Consider the following 22,328-nt stretch of genomic DNA (forward strand, 5'->3'; position numbering starts at 1 on the left):
ACCCACAGATGGGAGCCAGCGCTCATCCTGTCCTTGAATCAGTGCAGGATGCTCAGCTTCCCAAAGGGAAATGGGCTCTTACCCTGTCTTGGTACTCAGAGAAATGAAAGAGGATCTGGTGGATGCGGAGGTGATGTGCTGGCTGCTGGCAGAGCACATCTTGACCATCTAAATGATGGTCAGCAGGGATGATGAACTTAGGCCAAGACATAACCACGGCTTCGTGGCAATGACAGTTACTGTCCTTTGACAAAGTGTCATTCAGCACGGCAGAGCTCTGGCTGCCCAGAAGCCCACGGGCTCTGGGCTGGCCCTGCTCAGCTGCAGGAGTGCTGGCTGCTCTCTGGATCCTGTCTGTGCTTGCTGATGTCCCTGTGTGCAGCCCTGGCCTCCTCCACCTGCTGCTGGAACACGACTCTGATGGCAGCAGTGCACAAACGAGACGCAGGATGGATTCCCACCATGCTCCAAGCAGGGAACTGGGGCAGGAGAACCACAGATGGGCAGGTTCCTCCTGGGCTCCTGTCCACTCCACATCAGCAAACTTGTTTAAATGTCACGAAGCCACGGTAGCCACTCAAGCCTTTCAAGCAGCAGCTTTGAGCATTACCAAAGAGAATCTTTTCTCTCCCTCCCCCCAAATTTTTTGAAAGATTTATGTGCTTTAAGATGATCAAAGCTGAAATTCAGGCTCCGAAGGCCGTGACGGGAATGTTTTGTGTGTGCCAGGGCTGGTAGACGAGCAGGTTCTTTGAAAGGGAACGAGCTTGTCAGCTCCCACCAAGCGGCTGCATTGCTTCAAAGGAGCCTGGGAGAGTTTCTGGTGTTGACAGGCACAGACATGCTGTTCTCTCTCTTTCCCTCCCCTCCATTCCTTGTGTCTTTTCCTATTTCTCTTTTTCCTCTGCTCTTCCTTCTCTCATTTATCTCTCTTCCCATCTGTCATTCAGTCTTCTTCCTCCTCCCCACCCCAACTCTCTCTGCTCCTTCCTCCTCCCCACATCAACATCCTCTGCCCCAGAGGCAGCTCTCTGAAGCCCTCTGCTCTCGGTAGTCCTGCCTCTTCCATCACTGAGCTTTAAATTCACACAGAGCTGAGACTTTCCATGATTCACCCCCACAGCAGGGAGGCCCATGGATGTGTTTAAAAAAAGACTGGACGTGGCACTCAGTGCCATGGTGTAGCTGATGAGGAGGTGTTAGCTCATAGGTTGGACTAGATTACCTTAAAGGTCTTTTGCAGCCTAGCTCATTCTGTGATTCTGTGATTGTTCAGACCCCACAGCTCGTCCTTAACCCAGTGCTCCTGTGTGCTTGTCCTTTGCTGGGCTATCACAGCAGCCCAAGGAAGTGGTTAACAGAAAAACCCAGCAGCCAGGACCACGCTGGTTTTCCTTCCCCAGGTGAAAGGCTTGAGATGCCAGGAGCCCAGACAGGGTTGTCTGGCTGTTTCTGTGCTTTGACAAAAGCAGCTTTTATGCTGTAGCAGCAAACTGATGTGCCTGTGAGCAAGCCCCTGCTAATTAGCTGCTGTTCAGTCCCATGTTGTGTGTCTGTGTGATCTTCTGATGGTGTCCTGCTTCCAGTGACTGGGCTTCCTCTTGTTTTTTCCAGGTGCAGCTGCAGGCTCAGCCTTTGGCAGTAAGTAAAACCCTGACTGAAATGCTGGCATTTAACACCTCGGTGCATGATCCTTGTGGATGTCACTAGGAAAAAAAAAATATGGTTATTTTCTATCCATTATCATTTTCCAAGCAATAAGTCTTCCCTAATTGTGCCTCATTTTCTGTCCTGTCAAAGAGTCTTATATTTTCTTCCTCTGACTTCAGCAGCCTCATTTTGCCTCTTCCTCTGGCATGGTTTCCCCCCATGAGGTTCGTTAGTACGGCAGCCGGAAAGGAAATAAAAAAAGACTCTTCAAAATCACCAGTGCTCGCTGTGAACTTCCCCCCTTAGCCCCCCAGTGCTGCAAAAGGAGCTGGGTGTGAATTATTTGGTGTAGAACCCAGCCTGGGTCACCTTGGGCTATCAATAAAAAAGCATATGGAGTGTGTGTACATCTGTATGTACACGTGTATGCATATGAACAAATGTCTGTGAGGTGTCAGCAGCAAAGGCAGAGCTCAGCAGGGATTTCTGCTGCAAGATTGATGGCAGGAGAGGGCTCCTTACTTAACAAAGCTGGAGGTAGTTTGATATCAAAGAGCCTGGAGTTTTGGGTAAGCAGAAGCCTGGGTTTGAATGTTGTGAGTGCCCCTCCAGAAGAAACAAATCGGGGAGCTGAATTAATAATGAGTTCTTTGCTTTGCAGACAAGTGGGAAGAGTTGGAGGAGGAATCATTTCAGGGAAATGCAAATGTAATTAAGAAAAATGCACCTAATAGAAAAGTGGAGGACAGGTTTTCTGGGTAAATGAACCATATTTAGATTTTTAGCAGTTAATTGCTTTAAATTTTCAAATAAAAATTAAAGGTCTCCCTTAAGTAATTTAGGATTAAAAAAAAAAGTTTCAACAGTTCAAAATGTTCTTCACCTTTGTCTTCAAAGCCATTTTGATAACTTTTTTCCCTCCCATTTACAAAGCTTGGCATCCTCAGCACTACTTTTGTTTCCCTGGAAGCTGGGAGGTTGCTGGGAGTGATGTGCAGGAGGAGGACAGGAGGGATTTATGTCCAAGGCCAGTTAAGGAGAGATTATTTAACCCACATAGGAGACTAGAAGTGACCTAAATTAAGTATTTAAACTAGCTCAGGGCTATTATGAAATTAAGCACGATAATCTGTGTGAAGCAGCGGGACAAACAAGGACAGGAGGGCAGCAGGTGTGAGTTAAGCAGGAATTTGTGTCCCAGTGTTATTTTAGTGGGGTTTTTGTGGGGAGCAGTGGGGCGGGATCGCTCCTGCCCAGCTCCACGGGGGCTCTGCTGACCATCCCAAAATTTGAAGGGTGCCACTGAAAACAAGGATGCCAATGGTTCTGGTTGGCTTTGATGGTGCCAGGTAATTTGGGGAGGGGTGGCAGCAGGGAATGGAGCACAGCTGGGCACATGGGCACCGGGCAGTGGGAGCACAGCTTGGCCTGGGCGCTCCTTGGCACCTCCTGCCTGCTCTTCACCCCATCCCTGCCCGGACGTGCCTTCATCTCCCCTTTCCAGCCTAATTGGCAATTAGTTTATGATCGAGCTGTAAGTATTTAAGCCAATATCTGCAGCAGCAGAGTAAGCTGATGCAGCCCCAGCTGCAGCCCCTGCTCTCTCACACACACACACGCCCTCGCTGCGGGCAGCTCACGGAGCCGTCGCCTTAATCCTGCCAGTGCCCCAGTTGTGACCGTGCTGAGAAACCAGCCACCAGTTCAGCCCAGCAGAGGCAGCCTCACGGGTGTGCAGGCTGGCATGGAAACCCCCCCATCCCCCCAGTAAATGCCTCCCAACTCTTCTCTTTGCTTGTCAGCCTACGAGCGACCGCCGCGAGTAAACGCCGCAAAAACCACCACTGCAAAAACCACCACTGCAAAAACCACCACTGCAAAAACCACCGCTGCAAAAACCACCACCATCACCTCAACCACCACCTCAACCCCCACAACCACCAGCAGCACGCCCCTAGCAGCCAGCACCACCCAGCCAGGTGGGTGCCACGCTCAGGAGCCAGGACTCCATGCCCAGGCTCCTCTTTCAGCTGCTGTGTCGGTAGCCGTGGATCTCTGCTCTGTAGGATGATAAAAGGACATGGATAAAAATCACCCTGACTTGGCTCACTTTCAGCTCACCAGGCAGCCCTGGTTTGCAGCTGTGCCAGAGACAAGCAGGGCAGGAAGGCAATGAAGAGTTTTTTGATCCATAATAAATTTAAACCGCATATTTCTCTGTAAAGAGAGGGGAATTCTACCCCATCCTGCTCTATCTCTGACCTCCTGCCACTTGCCACCAGACTTGGAGCAGCTCACAGGTTTTGCTGTGTCCTTGCTGTTGTCCCAGTCCTGCACCAAATCCCTGTGGCCAAACTCATGGAGGTACTGCAGGTGCAGTTTTCCTGTTGCAGAATTTCAGCATTTCCCATGTGGCTGCTGTCCAAGCAGCACGGGAGTGTGCAGGGCTGGAGCTCACACACGTGCCAGAAACATCCATTCCTAATTTCTGAAATCACCCAGAGGAGGAAAACTTTTGTCCTTTTTCTGGGGGTTCCTCCTTCCCTCCCCCTGTGAACAAGGAGACAGCGTTTCTCCCTGTCTTTTGGAAATGAGCAGATAAAACTTAACAGCAGGACATTTTTTTAAGCTGTTCATGGGGGAATTAGACACGCATTCCTCCCTTTGCCATGCTTTCAGGGCCTGATATTTCCCAGGAGGACGTTTTACACCCACAGCATGTTAGTAACAGTCTGTCTGGGGGAGCTGCCAGAAGCCAGTCAAAGGGATGAGGAAGCTTGATTGCATGTTTATGCAAATATAGATATATTCATGGAAGTACCCTGCTTGAGGAGTTAATCAGGGAGCCGAGGGTTTAGGTCCAGCTTCCACAGAGTTGGAGTGACCCTGGAGAAAGATTGCAAGGCTCAGCTCTGTTAGGAAGAGCTCCTTACCCAGATCCATGCTCCACCTGTACAGGAGGAGCTCCAGCACAGAGCTCACCCCATCCCCACGGCCCCAGCAGGGCCAGGTGACCTCATCTGCACCCACACAATGCACTTGGGCTGATGTGATTTTTATCCATGCTCACTTGTAGTGACATTTTAGGGCTGTTTTTTTGCTCTGTTCTGTGGGTAGCTGCTTGGTGTGTCTCTTGTATGGTTTGCAGTGCTCTGCCTTTGTGGCACCTCTGGCTCAGGCAAGGACAGTGTCTCTGGGGAGTTGGGGTGCTGGGGGTAACCTCTCCTGCCAGGCTTCTCTGAGGGACCTGAGAGACATCACAGGGTTTATTCCTTCTCCAAAACCTGCTTCCTGGGCAGAGAAAATGTTTTCTTAATGCTTTCATTAACTGATGGTAAGGGACAAAATGAATAAATTGCAGCCCAGCTGCCAGGTCGTGGCTTGATACAGCCAGGCCTGAGCTGTGAGCTCCTCACCCCCATCCAGATTCCCACGTGTGCTTCTGCAGAGCCAGGTGCCACCCCAGGACAGTGTGCCTGGGAGTGGTGACAGTCCCTGGAGGGGCTGCTCCACAGGAGAGGGCAGCCAGCAGCTCAAGGACCTGCTCTGACCCGGGCAGCACGAGGGGTTTGATGCCGAAGTTCCACTGTGTGCCCTTGACCAGCAGTAGGAAAACAAGGCACACCTTAAATCTGACCTGCTTTTGGCCAGAGATGTTCCTCCTTCACCAAGCAAAACAGAAAGTTATTTCTTTAAAACCATGACATTCCCAAGGGCCTCCAGATCTAATCACCTGGGCCCCAAGGGAAACCCTTTGTGAGAGGGGTGACCCCTTGAACTCCTGGTAGGACATATTTGCAGGAGGTGGCCCCCAAACAGGGTCAAAATCCCAGAGATATTCTGTTGTAACCCCACTTCTGAATTTTAGAAGCTTTAAAATCCCTCCTTGCCTTAAAGCCAGACATTTAAACCAGCCCTGCCAGAGCTCTGCCCCATCCCTACACTATTTCACCCTCTAATTGTCTCTGAATTTCTGCTTCCCACCATAAGCAAGCACCACCAGACCAGCCTCTGAGTTTGCTGCCTCTGTGCCCGTGACAGAAACGCAGAAAAAAGCAGGTATTTAAAGGCAGCCCGAGGTGTTGTTCTCTTCTCCCCGGTGCCTCCGCACGCCGGTGGGCAGCAGCTCGGCGGGAGCAGCGTGGCACGTAGGCTAGAGGAGGAGATTCCATTTGGGTCGTCTCTGGGTTGCATGGAGCTGCTAGACATCTGCTTCCTTTGGCTGCTCGTGGTGTTTTTGTGGTCAAGGTGAAATTGTGGATGCTTTCTGTGCAGTGAGAGGGGAGAGAGCCATGAGTTCACGGGCGAGGCATGGGGTCTGCAGGCACTGGGAGCTGCCAAAGGGGCTAGAAGGAAGAGAAATCACTGAGTTACCCTTAGGAGGATGAATTAAGTGCTATTCTCCTTTGCTTTCTACAGTTGTGTTATTTCAAAGCCTTCCTTGAAGCCTGTCAACTTCTTCCTTGCCATTTGTTACTTTTTTTTTGCCCATGTTCAAAATAAGAAGAAAAAAAAAAAAAAAAAACCAAAAACCCCAAACTTTTCCATTTTATTTTTTTTTCCCTGCTTCAATTTTCCTCCCTCTGGTCCATGGCAGTCTCAGCAGTGCCAGTTCACCTCTGGGAACAAACAGGACCAGCTGGGTGGTCACAAACTCCAGCAGAAATTTGGCATGGACAGCCTGGCTTTGGGGAGGTCCTGCAGGAAAGGGATCCCTGAGAAGGACTTTTCCAGGCTGCTCCCCCACTCCTCCAGTGCTGTTTGCCCCAGTCGTTTTTGCTATGAAATGTGACTTCTTGGTTCAATTTATTCCAATTCCTCAGTGGGCCACCAAGAGCAGCAATTTCCATCAGAGCCGCTCATCGTTTCCCATTTTTATGAAGTGGGTCTGGGGCAAAATGTGTCTCTCTCCCCCTCCCAAAATGTAAAACTGTCCATTATGGCCCAGAGCTACAAAGGGAAAGGTTCTCAGGATAATGAGCATTAATAATTTTCTTGGCTCTGTAAATGCGATTGAGTGGAGGTGTATGTGAATGACTAAAAAGCAAAATGCCTCCAGGGCTGTTTTTTATTGTGACTCTAATTAAACCCTTGCCAATTTGCACAGGGATTTTTTCATATTCTCTTTAACACCGTATTAATATCAATTGGTTTCCACTTTCCAGCTGAAAAGGACAATGTCTATCACCTTCTCTTAGAGCTTGTCATTAAAAAAATAATCTTTTTTTTTCTTTTTTATTCTGTATTGTTTATCATCCCCTTGATGAAGCTGGGAAATCACATTTCTCTCCTACTTGGGTTTGTCCTTTGAAACTTGGCAAGAATCAAGAGATTTTTTTTTTTCCTCCTCCTCCTTATGTTACCCAACTGGAGCTTGAAATTAATAATATGGCTTTTAAAATTTTTAGTCCCTGGTTTGTTTTCTAGCAAACCTGAAGATTGTTACCAATATTGAGAAGCAGGGGAGGGGGACAGAGCCAGTGGGATGAGGGTTTGCAGCGAAACCAAACAAGTGAGCTATAAAATTTCTTGCTGCTTCAACTCCACGATGGTTGGAAATTCTTTGATTTGGATTTCTGAGGGAACAGCAGAGCCTGAAGGAGGGTGTGGAGGCTGGGATTGGAAAGCAGGGCTTGGTGCCTCCATCCCAGGTGTGTGTGCTGTTCTCTTAGAGCAGAGGGGTGCAGGGCAGTGAAGGCAGGCCAGCTCAGCACACACTGCCCCTCAGCTCTGCTGCCTAAAGACCCCCGTGGCACAGGGCTGGGAGTGGGATTTGGGGCTCTGACTCCCTGTGGGAATGCTGCGGGGCTTTTGTGGGATGCCAGCTCCCCCAGTAACACAATTTTCCCTTTGATCACTGCAAGACTACCCCGGCTTGTCGGCGGCTGCCCCGCTGCAGGTGGGCTCTGCCCCGGCCAAGGCTGGCCCAGGAGCACAAGGTAGGAGCCACGGGGCTGAGCTGGCTCCTGCCAGCGAGAACAGCTCAGAGAATGCTTTGGTTCCTAGCTCTGTGTCTGTGCTTTCCATGCCCCTCTCCTCCTCCTGCCCAGCAGAGTGCTCGGGGCTCGGGGCTGAGCCTCGGGGTTTAGCCTGGTACAAAGATGAGGATGCTGAGTGGCAGAAGGGATTGTTCACAGCTTGCTGCTGGTGTGAACGGAGAGGATCATGGAAATCCTGTCATCTCCTGATGCTGGAGCCTGTCTGTAGAGCAGAATCTCCCTGCGAGTGGATAGGCCTGTGTCTTTTAGATCCTTCTGATGCATTTCCTTGCTCAGTCTCCTCCGTGACTGCCTGAGGTGCTCCAGGTGGGAGCCTTGGGAGGATTCTCTCTGGCTGTTGAGGCTGAAGCTTCTCCTCCTCAGGGTTCCCACCACACACACACGTGCTTTGGCAGCTGCCCTTGGTGTTCAACTCCTGTTTCCCACCCGAGTTTCCTGTAGCTCACTCCAGCTGTAGACTTTAGCATCCCTCCTGTGCAGATCATCCTGGGCCTGTCTGGCCCCACAGAGTGGCAAAGCTGCTTTTGCTGCAGTAACAAGGGCTAGAGCTACACCAAGGGGCCAGGAGTGCTGACAGCCTTGGCAGTGCTCTGCAGTTCTGCCTTCTCTCTGTGCCTGGGCAGTGTCAGGACCACGTGCCAACACTCAGCCATCCAGCCCTACCCCTTAGGAATATTTTTCCTGCCTCTCTTCACACTTATAGATGCTAACTTTGAGGAGACTTTGTCTCTCCTTCCTGCTTCAGCACATCCTCAGCTAGATACAGCTCCAGTGACCCTGCCTCGAGCTGCCAGTGTCCCTGTGCCACCCTGTTAAGCAAACCAAGGGGGTTCTGTTTTAAATCTGATGTTCTCTCTGATGCCACCTGTGATGACCCACCAAACACAGCAGCTCTTGGACAGAAGCTGAAGGCACCAGAGCCTCCTGAGAACATGAGAGGTAAGGCCAGGCCCGTCCCCTAGCCTGGGGCAGGGCAGGGTTCTCCCTCAGTGCCACAGGCCAGGACACCCAGCTGTCCTCAGCACAGCCCCACATTGTACAATCTCCTGCTCAGAGGGTCCAGCTCAGCTCAGCTCTGCTCCTCCAGCCCTTTTTTGGGATGTCTGGGGCCAAGGAAAGCCATGGAGACCAGCAGGACCCTGGTACCACAGCAGCTTCAGGGATGATGTCGGAGCAGGAGCACCCTGACCATGGCTGAGCCCATGGGGAGCAGGGCCACCTCCTGCCACCACTGTCACTGTGAGGATGTGGCCGAGACAGGAGCTGGCAGTGCCCACCCAGGGCCTCCCTGAGCACCACAGCACTTACAAGGGCATAAGCTCCACAAAAAATCCAATGGATCCAGAACCCTCTTCCAAACACCCGTGGGACCTCAGTGCTGCTCAACGTGGCTCTTCGCTGGGCTCGACAAAGCACAAAACCTCCCAAGGCTTGGTGGCCTTCACCCCTAGTGCTGGGTCATTCTGGGTGGGTCTGCCTGGCAGCACAACCCCCAGGGAGACCCATTCCAGCTGGGACACCTCTTTACCCTGAGGAAACAGGGAAAGTGTCCTTGGGAGCCCCATTCCAGCTGGGACAGCTCTTTACCCTGAGGAAACAGGGGAAAAGTGGCCCTTGGAGCCCTATTCCAGCTGGGTCAGCCCTTTACCTTAACGAAACAGGGGAAAAGTGGGTCCTGGGAGCCCCATTCCAGCTGGGTCAGCCCTTTACCTTAAAACAGGGGGAAAGTGGTCCTGGGAGCCCCCCCCCCCCCCCCAGCACAGCTCTCAGACCTGTTCTATCCTCTGGCATAGCAGCTCCGAAGAGCAAAGCAGGGCGCACAGCACACTCTGCAGGCAAGAAGCACAAGAAAAAGACAGGTACGTGCTGCTGGGGGAGGGCCAGGCTGGAGCAGCACCTGCCCTGCAGGTCCCTGTAGCAACCCCTGCCAGATGCCACCTCCATAGCGCTCGTCCTCCTGGCGGATTTTTGGGTGCCAGCTGAGCTCTGTGTTCAGTAGGAAATGGTTTGTAAGTTGTAGATCCTTGTCCCAGACCACCCCACCGAGCAGCCATGAAGGGGGCAGGTGTGAGGAGCTGCTCCCAGCATTGTGCATCAAGTTGTTGGTGCATGAGGTGTTTCATGCATCCAGCTTTGAGGTGGGGAGGGGAAGAGGAGAAAGGTTGCAGCTACCAGGTGTCTGCTGCAGAAATAGAGGCCAGTGCTGCCAGCACAGTGCTCTTGGCTCGGCGTTGTTCTCTGTGAGAACCCCAGGCTTGGTCTGGGGTCTTGTGTGGTGGAAAAGTCTCTCCTCCAACCTGTGCTTCCAAAGAAAGACTCCGCAGCCTCTTGGTGTTTGGTCTTAAGGCAGTTTATTGTGAGTTATCTAAAAGATTGTCTTTGTGGGCTGCAGCCCAGACAGAGACACACACACACCCTGACATCCTCTCTGTCTGCTGTCCTCTTCTTCTCTCTCCCCACCCAGGGCTCCTGCTATCTTTTATATGATATATTACATATAATATGTTTACAGTTTTTCCCCAATACCTACTGCCTATATTAACAAGTGCTTTTCTACTCTAAACCAATCCATAAGTGCCAGCATCACCAAAAACATGGAGGCAAGGAAGAAGAAGGGGGAAGAACAGGATCAGCCCACTTTCCTCCATCTTAGAACTTCTGACCCCCATGTACAAAGTAAAACCCCCCCTGTACAGGTGCTAAACCCCCCTGTACAATACTAAAGAATTTTCCCCTCTGTTTTGTAACTATTTTTACTATCTATCTAATCCTTTGAGACTTCTTGTTCCACCTTCAAAGTTGGTAAATCATTCCATGGCTCAAACTCAAAATCACAGCTGTTTCCAGCTGCCTGCCAGGGTCTCAAATGCTTCTGACCAAGGCCTGGAACCTCTAAAAATGTCTGAGAGACATTTTGAGTTCCAAAAGTTCTCGTGGCAGGGGAGGACACGGGGTGGTGCTAAGCAGTGAGAAAAAGGTGTTCTCTGATTTTTCTCAAGCATCCTCAAAGGGCTCTAAACTCATCCGGCTCAAACCAAACGCTGGCCCAGTGGCTCCCATTGAAACGTACAAAGGTAAGCAGAGGGAGGGAGGTGCTCCAGGGCTCCCTGACCTCGCTCAGGTGATGTGGTCCTGCAGACTCAGACACGGAGGAGGTGGGGAGGGTCTGAGTGGTGGTTAGCTGTTGGCTGGGTGTAGCAGCGCTTCCCTAGTCTGAAACAACACCTGGGAATTGCAGCAGGCAATATTTGAGCTGAAATTCTTTGGATATCATTTAGTGAAGCAGAAATAACTTCACAGAGATCACAGGAGACTCTCAGCTCCTCCTCAGGCAGCTGTGAACCATGGGGAAACCTCTGCCCTGCTCCTTCTTCCCTGGTCATCATGCCATTGATCACGTCTCCTCCTCCAGTTGCATGTGCATGCCAACCCACAGCCTTCCCTGCCATCCTTGAATGTTTAATGTTCTGTTTGGAACAAAGGCTCTGAAAGCTCAGACCTGGCTGAGACCTTTCTGCTCACGTTATCCCCTGCCCTTGCTGGCTGGGAACCTCCTGACCAGGCCAGCTGGGCCACAAGTCACCTGCTTTTCTCCCGAGTTGCACATCTCATTATATAAACTCACATATCTATAAACTCCCAGCAAGATCCAGCACCTGGATCTGCCACTGCAAGGCTCTCACCATCCCAAGTCATGGTAGCAAAAAGCAAACACAAGAAGCACAAAATCCAAACACCCTGAGTACAAATTCGCCCACAGATTGTTTCCTAACATGTGCCCACAGCTGAGAGAGGTCAGCCCTGGGGACTGGAGCACTTGGCCAAGTGATGGTGGCATCTCCCACCCCACCTGCAGCCTTTGCAGGCTGTGCTGTGCCAGGCAAGCCCTGGCTCAAACCTGTCCACCAGCTGTTGAAGGATCTCACACAAGCCACACTGCCTTGCACAGGCTTATTTTAAATAATTAACCTGAGAGCCAGCACCCTTCACAACAGAAAGGTACAACAGGAAAGGGCTGAGAAGGGACACAGAGGGGAGAAGGAGAGGCTGTGAGGTTTTACCTGGACATGCAGCAGCTCCATCTCCACGAGGGCACCCTCTGCCAGCCCCATCCCACAGGCCAGTCCCCTCTGTTCCCCAGAGAGGCTGAGCCTTTGCCAGGGCTCCTCACAGGTCCTGCAGCCTCTCCAGAGCCAAACCCAGGCCCTGCTCATTAACAAGGCAGCTCTGTAATTAACATCTAACTCCCCACTGCTGCCTGCCCCCATAATTACGCAGTTTCTGAAAGAAATCATCCTGGGATTGCAAGGGGCTGGCTCCTGCCTGTCCACACCCCAAGATTACGGGACCCTGACCCTGCTCTGCTCTCCGAGTGATGATTTCCAGCCCGATCTCCCCGTGCTGGTGGAGAACTGTTCACACTCCTCCTGTTCAGCACACTGCAGTCCTGCTGTGGCAGTGGCCATGGCATTCCCTCCGGCAGCACCCTCCCGCAGGGTGGCTCCTCTCCTCTCTTCTCCCAGCACGAGGGAAGGCTCTCCATCCCCATGTCCCCATGTCCCCAGCTGTCCCCTCCTCTCCCCCACAGACTGCGAGTGCTACGGCCACTCCAACCGCTGCAGCTACATCGATTTCCTGAACGTGGTGACCTGCGTGAGCTGCAAGCACAACACGCGGGGCCAGCACTGCCAGCACTGCCGCCTGGGCTTCTACCGCAACAGCTCCGCCGAGCTGGACGACGAGAATGTCTGCATAGGTGAGAAAGGAAAATGTCTGCATAGGTGAGAAAGGAAAATGTCTGCATAGGTGAGCAGGGAGAGTGTCTGCATAGGTGAGAAAGGAAAATGTCTGCATAGGTGAGAAGGGAGAATGTCTGTGGGTGTTTGCACAGGTGAGCAGGGAGAGTGTCTGGATGTCTGCATAGACGAGGAGGGAGAGCGCCTGTGAGTGTCTGCATAGGTGAGCAGGGAGAATGTCTGTGGGTGTCTGCACAGGTGAGAACAGAGAATGTCTGTGTAGGTGAGCAGGGAAAGTGTCTGTGGGTGTCTGCACAGGTGAGAACAGAGAATGTCTGTGTAGGTGAGCAGGGAAAGTGTCTGTGGGTGTCTGCACAGGTGAGAACAGAGAATGTCTGTGTAGGTGAGCAGGGAGAATGTGGGTGTCTGCATAGGTGAGCAGGGAGAGTGTCTGTGGGTGTCTGCATAGGTGAGCAGGGAGAATGTCTGTGTAGGTGGGTAGGGAGAGTGTGTGTGGGTGTCTGCACAGGTGAGCAGGGAAAATGTCTGTATAGCTGAGCAGGGAGGGTGTCTGCACAGGTGAGCACGGCCCCAGCAGGTCCTCACTCTGTGAGTGGGCTGCATTCAGCCCCTCTCTGGAGGGTGTGAGGCCCACCTGCATGTTTAGCAAGGATGGCAGCTGATCTTTGCAGCCTGCCAAGGCATCTCTTCCCTGTAAACAAAGCTAAAAGTTAGAATCACAGGGTTGAAAACTGTCTAGTTCCACCCCCTGCCATGGGCAGGGACAGCTTCCACTGTCCCAGGTTGCTCCAAGCCCATCTAACCTGGCCTTGGACTCTTCCAGGGGTCCAGGGGCAGGCACAGCTGCTCTGGGCAAACCGTGCCAGGGCCTGCCCACCCTCACAGTAAAAAATCTTTCTGACTGAATTCAGGTGCCTTGCTCCAAAGAGGGGTGGCCTTTGCAGCCATGGCTCTTTGCACCGCTGGGGCCTCTCGGGCCAACGTGTCCTCCCAGCCCCTTGGTCTCTAAGCTCTCTTGCACAGCACATCTCCAGACCTCTCCAAAGCCCCATCCCCTCCCTCAGGGACCTGCCTGCACAGAACCCTGGGGCAGGAAAGGCTCTGACCTCCCTGTCTTTGGGCAGAATGTAACTGCAACCAGATCGGCTCCATGCACGACCGCTGCAACGAGACCGGCTACTGTGAGTGCAGGGAGGGGGCCACGGGGCCCAAGTGCGACGATTGCCTGCCCAACTACTACTGGAGACAGGGCTGCTTCCGTGAGTACCCAGCCACTGCTGGAGACAGGGCCAGGGAGATGGGAGATGCCTCCAAACTGGAGCAGGATCTCCAGCACTCTGGGTTTGGGTGCCCCATGGTGCTCAGGGTGCAGGGTGAGCGGGTTCCGGCCATTCCTCCCAAATCTGAAATTACTTTATGCACTTTTTATATACTTTATTGCTTTCCTTTATACTTTATAGTACTTTATATACTTTATAGTTACTATCTATATGTAGTATATATCTCCTCCTGGAGAAGAGGAGGCTCAGAGGAGACCTTATTGCTCTCTACAGCTCCTGAAGGGAGGTTGCAGACAGGTGGGATCGGGCTCTCCCACTAGGCAGCACTGACAGAACAAGAGGACACAGCCTCAGCTATGTCAGGGAAGGTTTAGGTTGGATATTAGGAAAAAATTTTTCTCTGAAAGAATAATAAAATACTGGAATTGTCTTCCCAGGGAGGTGCTAGAATCACCATCTCTGGATATGTTTAAAAAAAGACTGGACGCAGCACTTGGTGCTATAGCCTAGTTGAGGTGTCAGGGCATGGGTTGGACTTGATCTTAGAGGTCTCTTCCAGCCTCATTATTCTGTGATATATAATCTCAAATTACTTTATATACTTTTATATACTTTATTACTTTACTTTATACTTTATATTACTTTATATACTTTATATTACTTTATATACTTTATATATACTATATATATAATCTGAAATTACTTTATACTTCATATTGCTTAAAATTACTTTATTATTTTATACATACTATATATATTACTTTATAATTTTTCCTCCCAAATCTGAATTTACTTTATACTTTCCAATCGCTTTGGCCGCAGAGTTTGCACCCCTCCACTGCATTCTGCTAGCCTCGCAACTGCTCTAACGCTGGGAGGGCGGGAGGATTTAACCCCTTAGGAGCTAAAATCCAGCTCCTGCGGCGGCCGAGGGGTTTAACAGCGCTGTCACCCCGCAGCCAATGTGTGCGACGACGAGCTCCTGCTGTGCCAGAACGGCGGCACCTGCTACCAGAACCAGCGCTGCATCTGCCCCGCGGGCTTCAAGGGCGTCCTGTGCCAGCAGTCCCGGTGCGAAGCGGACAGAAAGGACTGCGACCGTGCCCCCGCCGCCCGTGCCAGCCTGGCCACCGTGGCCCTGGGCGCGCTCGCCCTGCAGCTGCGAGGCTGGGCGGACCTCTGAGGCTGCACAGGGACACCGAGGCCATGGGTGGCCGTCCCCACCGCCTCCTTCTTCGCCTTTCCTTCACGCAACCACTTCGGGTCCCTCTTTCCAAGCAGAGAGGCGCGCAGGGAGCCCGGCGCCGGCTCCTGCCCGGTGTCCCCGCCGTGACACCGGCACCGTCCGTGCTGCCCCGCTCGGGGCAAACAGTGCCGCGATCCGAGGGATGGGGTTTTTTTTATTATTCCTTTATTTACTTTGGTATAGGCTGGGGTGGTGTTTTTATTTTCCCTCCTCTCCGCTGTCGTGAGAGCTGCGGAGCCCCGGCACACGGCGGGCAGGGACGGGAGGGAGGGGAGGGGGACTCTGCTCCATCCCTGCTGCCCAGCCCCACATCCCCCCACGGGCCTGGCCTGCCCACGCACATACTGTTGCCTACGACTGTAGTTGCTGCATTGATTTTTGTATTTTCATGGCTGGGTTTTGTTTTCTTGCACTTACAGAGAACACAGGGGCCGCGAGGCATTTGGAACGTGAGGAGTGCAGTGTCTTATCCACACATGTCCGTATGGTGTACGGGTCAAATACTTCTTTTGGTAGAGACTTATTTTTGTTTTGGAGTAAATGTTATAACAGAGCCACGACCTAAAGGGACATTTTACCATTCGAGCATTTGATTCCGGTGTATCCTCCAGTAAAGCAACTATTAATGGCTGCTTGATCACCACGTTTTCCTTTTCGTGTGCACAGTTAATTACAGGTAAAGACTTATTTTTTGATTCATAATGTCCTCTTGTGTTTTCTGAGTCACTACCAAGGTGCACCACATGGTGAGGGAGAGGGGAGGGAGAGAGAGGTTGCTTCATCACTGAGAGCTGTTAATTATTTCTCCTAATTACTTTGCTGAGCCTAGGTTAGACTACTATCTGTAGACAATGAGCAAAGTCTGAGTGATATATTAAGCACTGGTCTTGTGTGAAAAGGCCATTTCCAAATGAGCCTGCAGCAGGAAAAGACTGGCTAGTGCAGGGATGCTTCTCCACTGGGATTTCAGCTGTTCCAACCCCACTGCAGCCCCCTCCAGCTGGTGCCACGATGCACCTTTGCAGAAAATGTTGTATTTTAAAGCAACCACAGCAATATAGAGCTCACAGGGATTATATTAACTCATTAAGGCTCATCAACATGCTCCTGTCTGAGGAGACATTTACAGCCAAGCACATAAATGCGGGCAGAAGAAACCAGAGACAAGAAAACAAGTAACTCAGTCAGATCAATGGGAATGTCATAAACACAGGAGCCCTAGTGTTGTCATATCCAAATACTTACCAAGCCAGGAGATGATTGAGTGCAGGTTTAGAAGATGGGGGACACCCCCAAGTCCAGCTTGTTCAGTTCTAGTCTGGTTTCTTTGACAGTGAGCAGCCTAGGTCCCAGTCCCAGTTCTGTGACGCTCCCAGAGCCAGCCCAGGAGCCCCACAGAATCCAGGCTTCAGCCCCACTGGCATTTCCAGGTCTGGTGTCCTTGCCTGAGTGGAGCTCTTCTCTGAGAGCTTCTCTGTCAACATCTGCTCTACTCCAGCACCTTCTCTCCGTGGCCCTGTCCCTGCAGCCCATCCTGCTCAGGGATGCCAGGAGCAGCCCGGGTTTCTAAAGTGCACGAACCCACAGCATCCTCCAGCCCAAACTCTGGATATTGAGCACTCAGCCAGTGCCACCAAAACCCAGCCCCTCCACGGAGAGGGGACAGCGAGTCTGTGCTGTGCAAACAAGGGAAAACCACGAGTGAAGGTGCAGCTGGATATTGTCACTCACACATTGTGAGCAGGATTTAACATCAGAGGCAGAGCACAGGGCTTAGTTAAGCCACCAGAAAGTAAAAGGGGTGCAGCTCACCCTGATTTGATCCTTGAGGCAGCAGGCTGGCCCCAGCATTACCTCCCTGGCTTCAGCACAGTTGGTTGCTCTCTGTTAGACACTCACTCTTTTCTTTGTGCTTTCTGACTGCAGCAGACCTTAAATATCTTACTGTTCTTACAAGGAATAGCAAAGACTGTAACAAGATCAAGATCTCTAATGGCACTTCTGGAGGGTGAAACAACATACTCCTTTGCCTGAACTACTGTTTTTCTCTAGAATATTAGATTAAGCAACAGAAAATTTACTACTTCATAAAGCCAGCCAAACTCTGTGCCCAGCAGATTCCCTGGAAATACAGAAATACACACTTTTATTGCAGGAATGTGCCAAGAAGGAGCACCAGATTCCTGTAGAAAATAACCTCAGAAGGGCACAACAAAGCTCAGACCACTCCAGGAACAAAGGCTGTTGAAAACTACACTTGACCTTTCTGTGCTTGGGGCTTTGCTCTTGGTTGGTTGGGTATTGGCTGTTTGGCTTTGGGGTTTTAGAGTCACACGTGCTGTAGAACTTGGAATCACAAAATGCATGGCAAAGAAAATCTCTCACACAAAACTTACACTTACTATTCAAGAAAACAATTTAAAGCTTCTGAAAGCTTCAGCACTGAGGACCCAGTAACTGCAGACATCTGTTAGCAGGGTGTCTGCACAAAAAGAACACCACAGAGAAACCATCACTGCAAATACCCACAGATCTCAAAGTTCATCTTTAAGGCAGAAGTTTTGTATATCAGTTATTGCTTCCAAATGGGAGAAGTTGTCCAATGAGCTTGATACTTAACTTGTGGAAAGGTTACCCAAAATGTACTTCTCCTTCTGAGAAAAGCCACTTATGCTTTTTCAAGAGGTTCCATGTGCATCCTGTCATTGGCATTTGATTCGTTTGGAAAAGTTTTTAAATTACACTTCTCTCTGCAAAAAGTGACCTCTCCAAACAGCACAAGTAGAGCTTTTGATTTTTCTTGTTTACCTCAAATTCTACTCTGATTTTAACTATTCAGAGTTCTGACAAATCTAAACAACCAAAAGCCCCAAGGCAAGAAAAACCTTCCCGATGCACATTTGCTCACTTGCCAGGTAAAATGTTAAAGCTACAGTTCCTGGGAGTTGGAGACAGGAGAGGGGAAAGAATTCCACTGGCAGTTCCCAGGTATGTTATTTATTTTTTTAAAGATGAGGCAACAGACATCTCATCTGCAAGTGATGTGTGAGGAGCCCTGCAGAGGCTGGAGGAGCGAGACAACCAACACTTTTTAATGGGAATAAAATGGTCTCACTGCCCTGTTCTGCTCTGTAATTTGCTTTCATGAGAAGCCTCAAATGTAAATAAAACAAAGTATAAAGAGCTGAATGTTCTTGCTCAGAAATAAGAGCAGAGCTGGGTTTTGGAGAGCTTTATATCCACATCTTCTCAGCCCTTCTGGCTGGGAGCTGGAGAGTTTGGCCACAGACACACAGAAAATGGCTAAAAATCACATCCTGATTTGAGATGCAGAGAAAAGCTTCAGACCCTCCTGAAGGCTCCTTTGGCATTTTGATTCTCGAGGTGTTGTAACAAGTTCCACTGCAGGGTGAGTGTGAGGAAAGCCTAAACCCACCCATTTCCACCACATAACTGCCAGCAACAATACCAAGCTCCAAAAGCTCCATCCTGACCACACTCTCTGTCACTCCAGGGGTTAAAATAGAGGGGAAACGGATTCTCTGCAGCTCCATCCTGACCACACTGTGTCACTCCAGGGGTTAAAATAGAGGGGAAACTGATGGGGTTTCTCTGTAGCAAAGGGAGTTCTTGCTTCATGCCATAGTGAAATCAGTGGCGATGCTGCACAGCTGCACCAGGCTATAAAATCAGGTTTTCTATGTTTTCCCAATACCAGATGTAATGTGCTCTCAGACCACCTTCATTTCTATCATGCTTTTCCTGGGAGTTGGTGGCAAATTAGCCAAGGGCTGAGCAGCAGGCAGGTACATATGGCCAGGAGGTCTCATGTCAGTGATATTCTGTGTACAAGGCTACTTAGCTTACATTTATTTGCACGAAAGAATAAGGCACTGGGCTCCTTTCCAAGCAGCTTAAAAAGACAAGAAAGGAGACCCGTTGTGGCAAGAGACTGTATTATATTATTAACATTATAAATTCCATTTACAATCCAGCAGTCATTTCATCCATCATTTATTCACACACAATGGAGAGAACGTCTTGCAGTTTTAGCACCATGGCTCTGTTCATGCAGGGGGCTGCTGTGAATGAACAGCCCAGCTCCAGTTTTTGGCTACTCTGCCTTCTCACCATGCTTCAGAAACTGCCAAAAAGCAAAAGCCGGCTCTGGAATTACTGGAGTTCCAGGTTATTTTTCAGGTGTTGTCTGGGAACGTTGTTTAGCCCCACTTGATGCAGTCACAAGTTCTGCGTTGCTCTGGAAGCCCAGGCTGCTCCGTGCTCCCCCCATGAGTGTAGCAGGGGTGGGGGCTATTCCCATTCCATGGATTAGCAGGAGGAGAAAAAGTGCTTTGCCAGCCTGCAGCCCTGGCTCCCAGCTCTGTAGCACCACTCATTAGACCCAGCTGCTAATTAGTCCCAGGAGACAACACTGTAAGGACTCACAGCCCCAGCAGCCCTGGCAGTGTGAGTGGAGGCTGCCAGGAAGGAGAGGCTGATGCCCCTCACGGCCCCACAGCAGCCTGGCACAGCTCTTCTGAAAGCCAAGCACAAGCCAGTGGCACCTCCAGCCCTCAGCACCCCTTGGGCCCACCCAGCAAGGAGCCAACACCTCCCTCCTGCACTTCCCAGAGCAGATAATAAACTGATAAATGAAGAGACAGAAGTGCTGGTTTCCCTCTGGTGCCCCACAGCCAGCCCAGGGCAGCTGGGAAACCCAGAGCTAAGGAACACAGAACAGACAAGCACCTGCCATGCTCTCACATCACCATGAGTGGGAGCAATGACATGGAAAACAATTACAGCAAACCTTAAAGGAAAAAGGAATAATCAGTTATACCCCACCATTTACTGCAAAGCCTATTTTGTGTACAAAGAATAAATCAAAAAAACCCTCCACACTCTGAAAACCCCTGAACTAAACATAGTCCAGCTCTTACAAAAGACTTTTCCTCCTTCCTAAGAACAGAGAGGGGACTGGCTTTGCACTGAGAATTGGGCTCCAAGCTTGGAAGCCTCTCTATAAAAACCTGGATTCTGCTTCTTCCAAAGGGTTTTGGCACAAACTGCAATAAAGTGTTTTACATAAAGTTGAATATGTTTCTTTATTGACTTTTTCAACTTTAACACTCAGTAACCACTAAAAAGCCTCTTCCAAGGGCCAGCAGCTCTGAGGAGTTATAAATTACTACAGCAAGTCTCTACTCACAGATTACACACTGGGAACAGCAGGGAATTTATTACAATTGTGCCTGATCTGTTTGTTCCTCATTGCAGATTTGAGTCAGTGATAAGTGTGCTTTGGATTGGATTTTGCTTGGTTTGCCGTGTTACAGGTATAAACAAGAGGAGAAAAAGCTAAAGCTACAAACCTACTGAGTGGTTTGTGAAGAGGGAACAGTGTTCTAAGGGCAATAGCCCAAGCATTTTTTTATTGACAAATACAGGACTAATGATACAGACTGACATGGCAGCAATAATCTACTGCTGAAGACTGACAACTTAAGTCAGATAATCTAGTATTAAACCAGCAAAAAAGGTCTGAGCCACTGAACACACCTCAAAGATGACTTATAGAAAAACACAAGCATTACAGACTACGACATAAATGAAATGTTAAGACAAAATTCCTCCCAGCACGTGGCAAGTACTGCTCTCAGAACATGTTCTGAAATGCAGGCTAAGGAGTAAGAAAACAAGAAGAAAACTTTCACAAAGACATTCTTGTGACCAAATTGCATTTAATAACCAGAAAAGCATTTCCTTATTTGTTTTGTTGCCAGCTTTGTTTTATTTACATCATGACAGTCCAAATGGCTTCCACAGCTGTGGGGTTTGCAGAGCAGCAGCCACTTAATGTGCTAAGTACAAACAGCAGGCAGGGCAGCACAGTCCTGCCAAGAAGAGCCAAGGGGCTTGGAAGATGACAGGTTTTAAATATTCCTATTAACATAAAGGGAAATAACAAACAGGGCATGGAGTCTGTGATGGGGAGTGACTGAAATGTCCAGTTTGTTAAGGTCACAGTCACTCAGCAGCCTCACAAGAGTCACAGCAGCTGGAGAAGAGCACAGGGGGCTGCCAGGAAGAGTCAGGGATCACCGAAGGATTCAGAATGCAACATAACAAATAACTAAAGCTGAACAATGCAGAGATGCTGATCTTACCTCACAGGGATCTCCCAGATCCTCCCCATTACACTGAAACACTCAGTCCTGCACAGCACAAGGAGCTGGACAGGCCCAGCCAGCAATAAAAGCCTCCCCCACACCTCCAAGGCAGCTCTAGCAGTAAAGCACCTTTGTTCTGGGTGTGGATGCATTAGGGATGAGTTTTCCTGGCAATTACAGCCTGAAGCAGCACCTGGTGCTTGTAGAGTAAGGCACTGGTGTCTCCCTGAGCTGGCCACACAGCCCTGCCTGGCAGTGGGTTCAAAGGACAAAGCTGGAATTATCCCTGCAAGAGCAAAAATGGAACTGAAGATGATGGCTAAACGGTGCTTCACTTGCTCCAGCAAAGCCACTGCCACAATGCTGTGACAAGGGACAGCCTCAGGCTGTCCCTGAACACACCTGGAGATGGCACAACCTGGCTCACTCCGTGCACCCAACTGGTACCAACCCTGAGCTCCTCCATTCCCTGAGACCTGCACTCCCAGGTTATCTCCACACAAAACTCAGTGCATGTGAAATGCTGCTCTTCTCCTCCTGAGACACACACAAGCTCCAGAAAACAGAAAGTGATACTTCACAGTGACCCAAAGGAATTCTAAGTAGAAATAATTCCACTTTTATTGTGAAATGTTATGATGTGAGGAAGGTTTCCTTAAAAATAATTTGGTTTTTCGCCATCCTCTTTTAGTGGCTGCACGTTCTTCATCAGCACAGTGGAAAGAACACAACAGTAACACCTAGAAAGATCTACCTGCCCTTTTCATCCCTGTAGATCAAAAAAGCTCCATACAAAGAAACTCAAGTGATATTACCAGTAACTGTTAACTGGATCTTGGACCAAGATTCCACAGTGCTGTTGATTCCTCCTCACAGGGACACAGGTTCCTCACAAGGAACAAAAAGACCTCACAGGTTTTAATCTGCAGATTGTGTTGCCACTGCAGGAAGAGAGGGATTCCAACTGATAGAGCAGCAGTAAGAGCAAAACTCAAGGCACATTTGTATAAACAAAAATTCTTCAGTTCCTATAAAAACAGACAATAAAATATACAAAATAAGTAGAATTCTCTCCATTCAACCTATGTACATCTGCCTCACTCTTCCCTGAGACAGCAGTGGAACACGAGCAAGAACCACTGCTGCCACATTTTCAATATTCAGTTTTGCAATTAAATAAATTAGACGTATTAGTGCAAAGGGAAAGTAAGTCCAAGTCTTTTGGA

The 22,328-nt window shown here is 49.9% G+C and overlaps 1 protein-coding gene across 1 annotated transcript in view; it reads left to right on the forward strand.

Annotated features, from left to right (window-relative positions):
• Positions 1-14,869, forward strand: part of NTNG2 (netrin G2) — a 46,786-nt gene extending 31,917 nt beyond the window's left edge. Inside the window, 9 exon segments of the mRNA XM_077787895.1 lie at positions 1,615-1,641; positions 3,453-3,629; positions 5,641-5,720; positions 8,525-8,588; positions 9,443-9,508; positions 10,649-10,723; positions 12,238-12,405; positions 13,531-13,665; positions 14,646-14,869. Of these exon segments, the coding sequence (XP_077644021.1) occupies positions 1,615-1,641; positions 3,453-3,629; positions 5,641-5,720; positions 8,525-8,588; positions 9,443-9,508; positions 10,649-10,723; positions 12,238-12,405; positions 13,531-13,665; positions 14,646-14,869 (1,016 nt within the window).
• The last annotated feature ends 7,459 nt before the right edge of the window (positions 14,870-22,328 follow it).

This window comes from Lonchura striata, chromosome 22 (genome assembly GCF_046129695.1).
Source record: "Lonchura striata isolate bLonStr1 chromosome 22, bLonStr1.mat, whole genome shotgun sequence".
Lineage (NCBI taxonomy): Eukaryota > Metazoa > Chordata > Aves > Passeriformes > Estrildidae > Lonchura > Lonchura striata.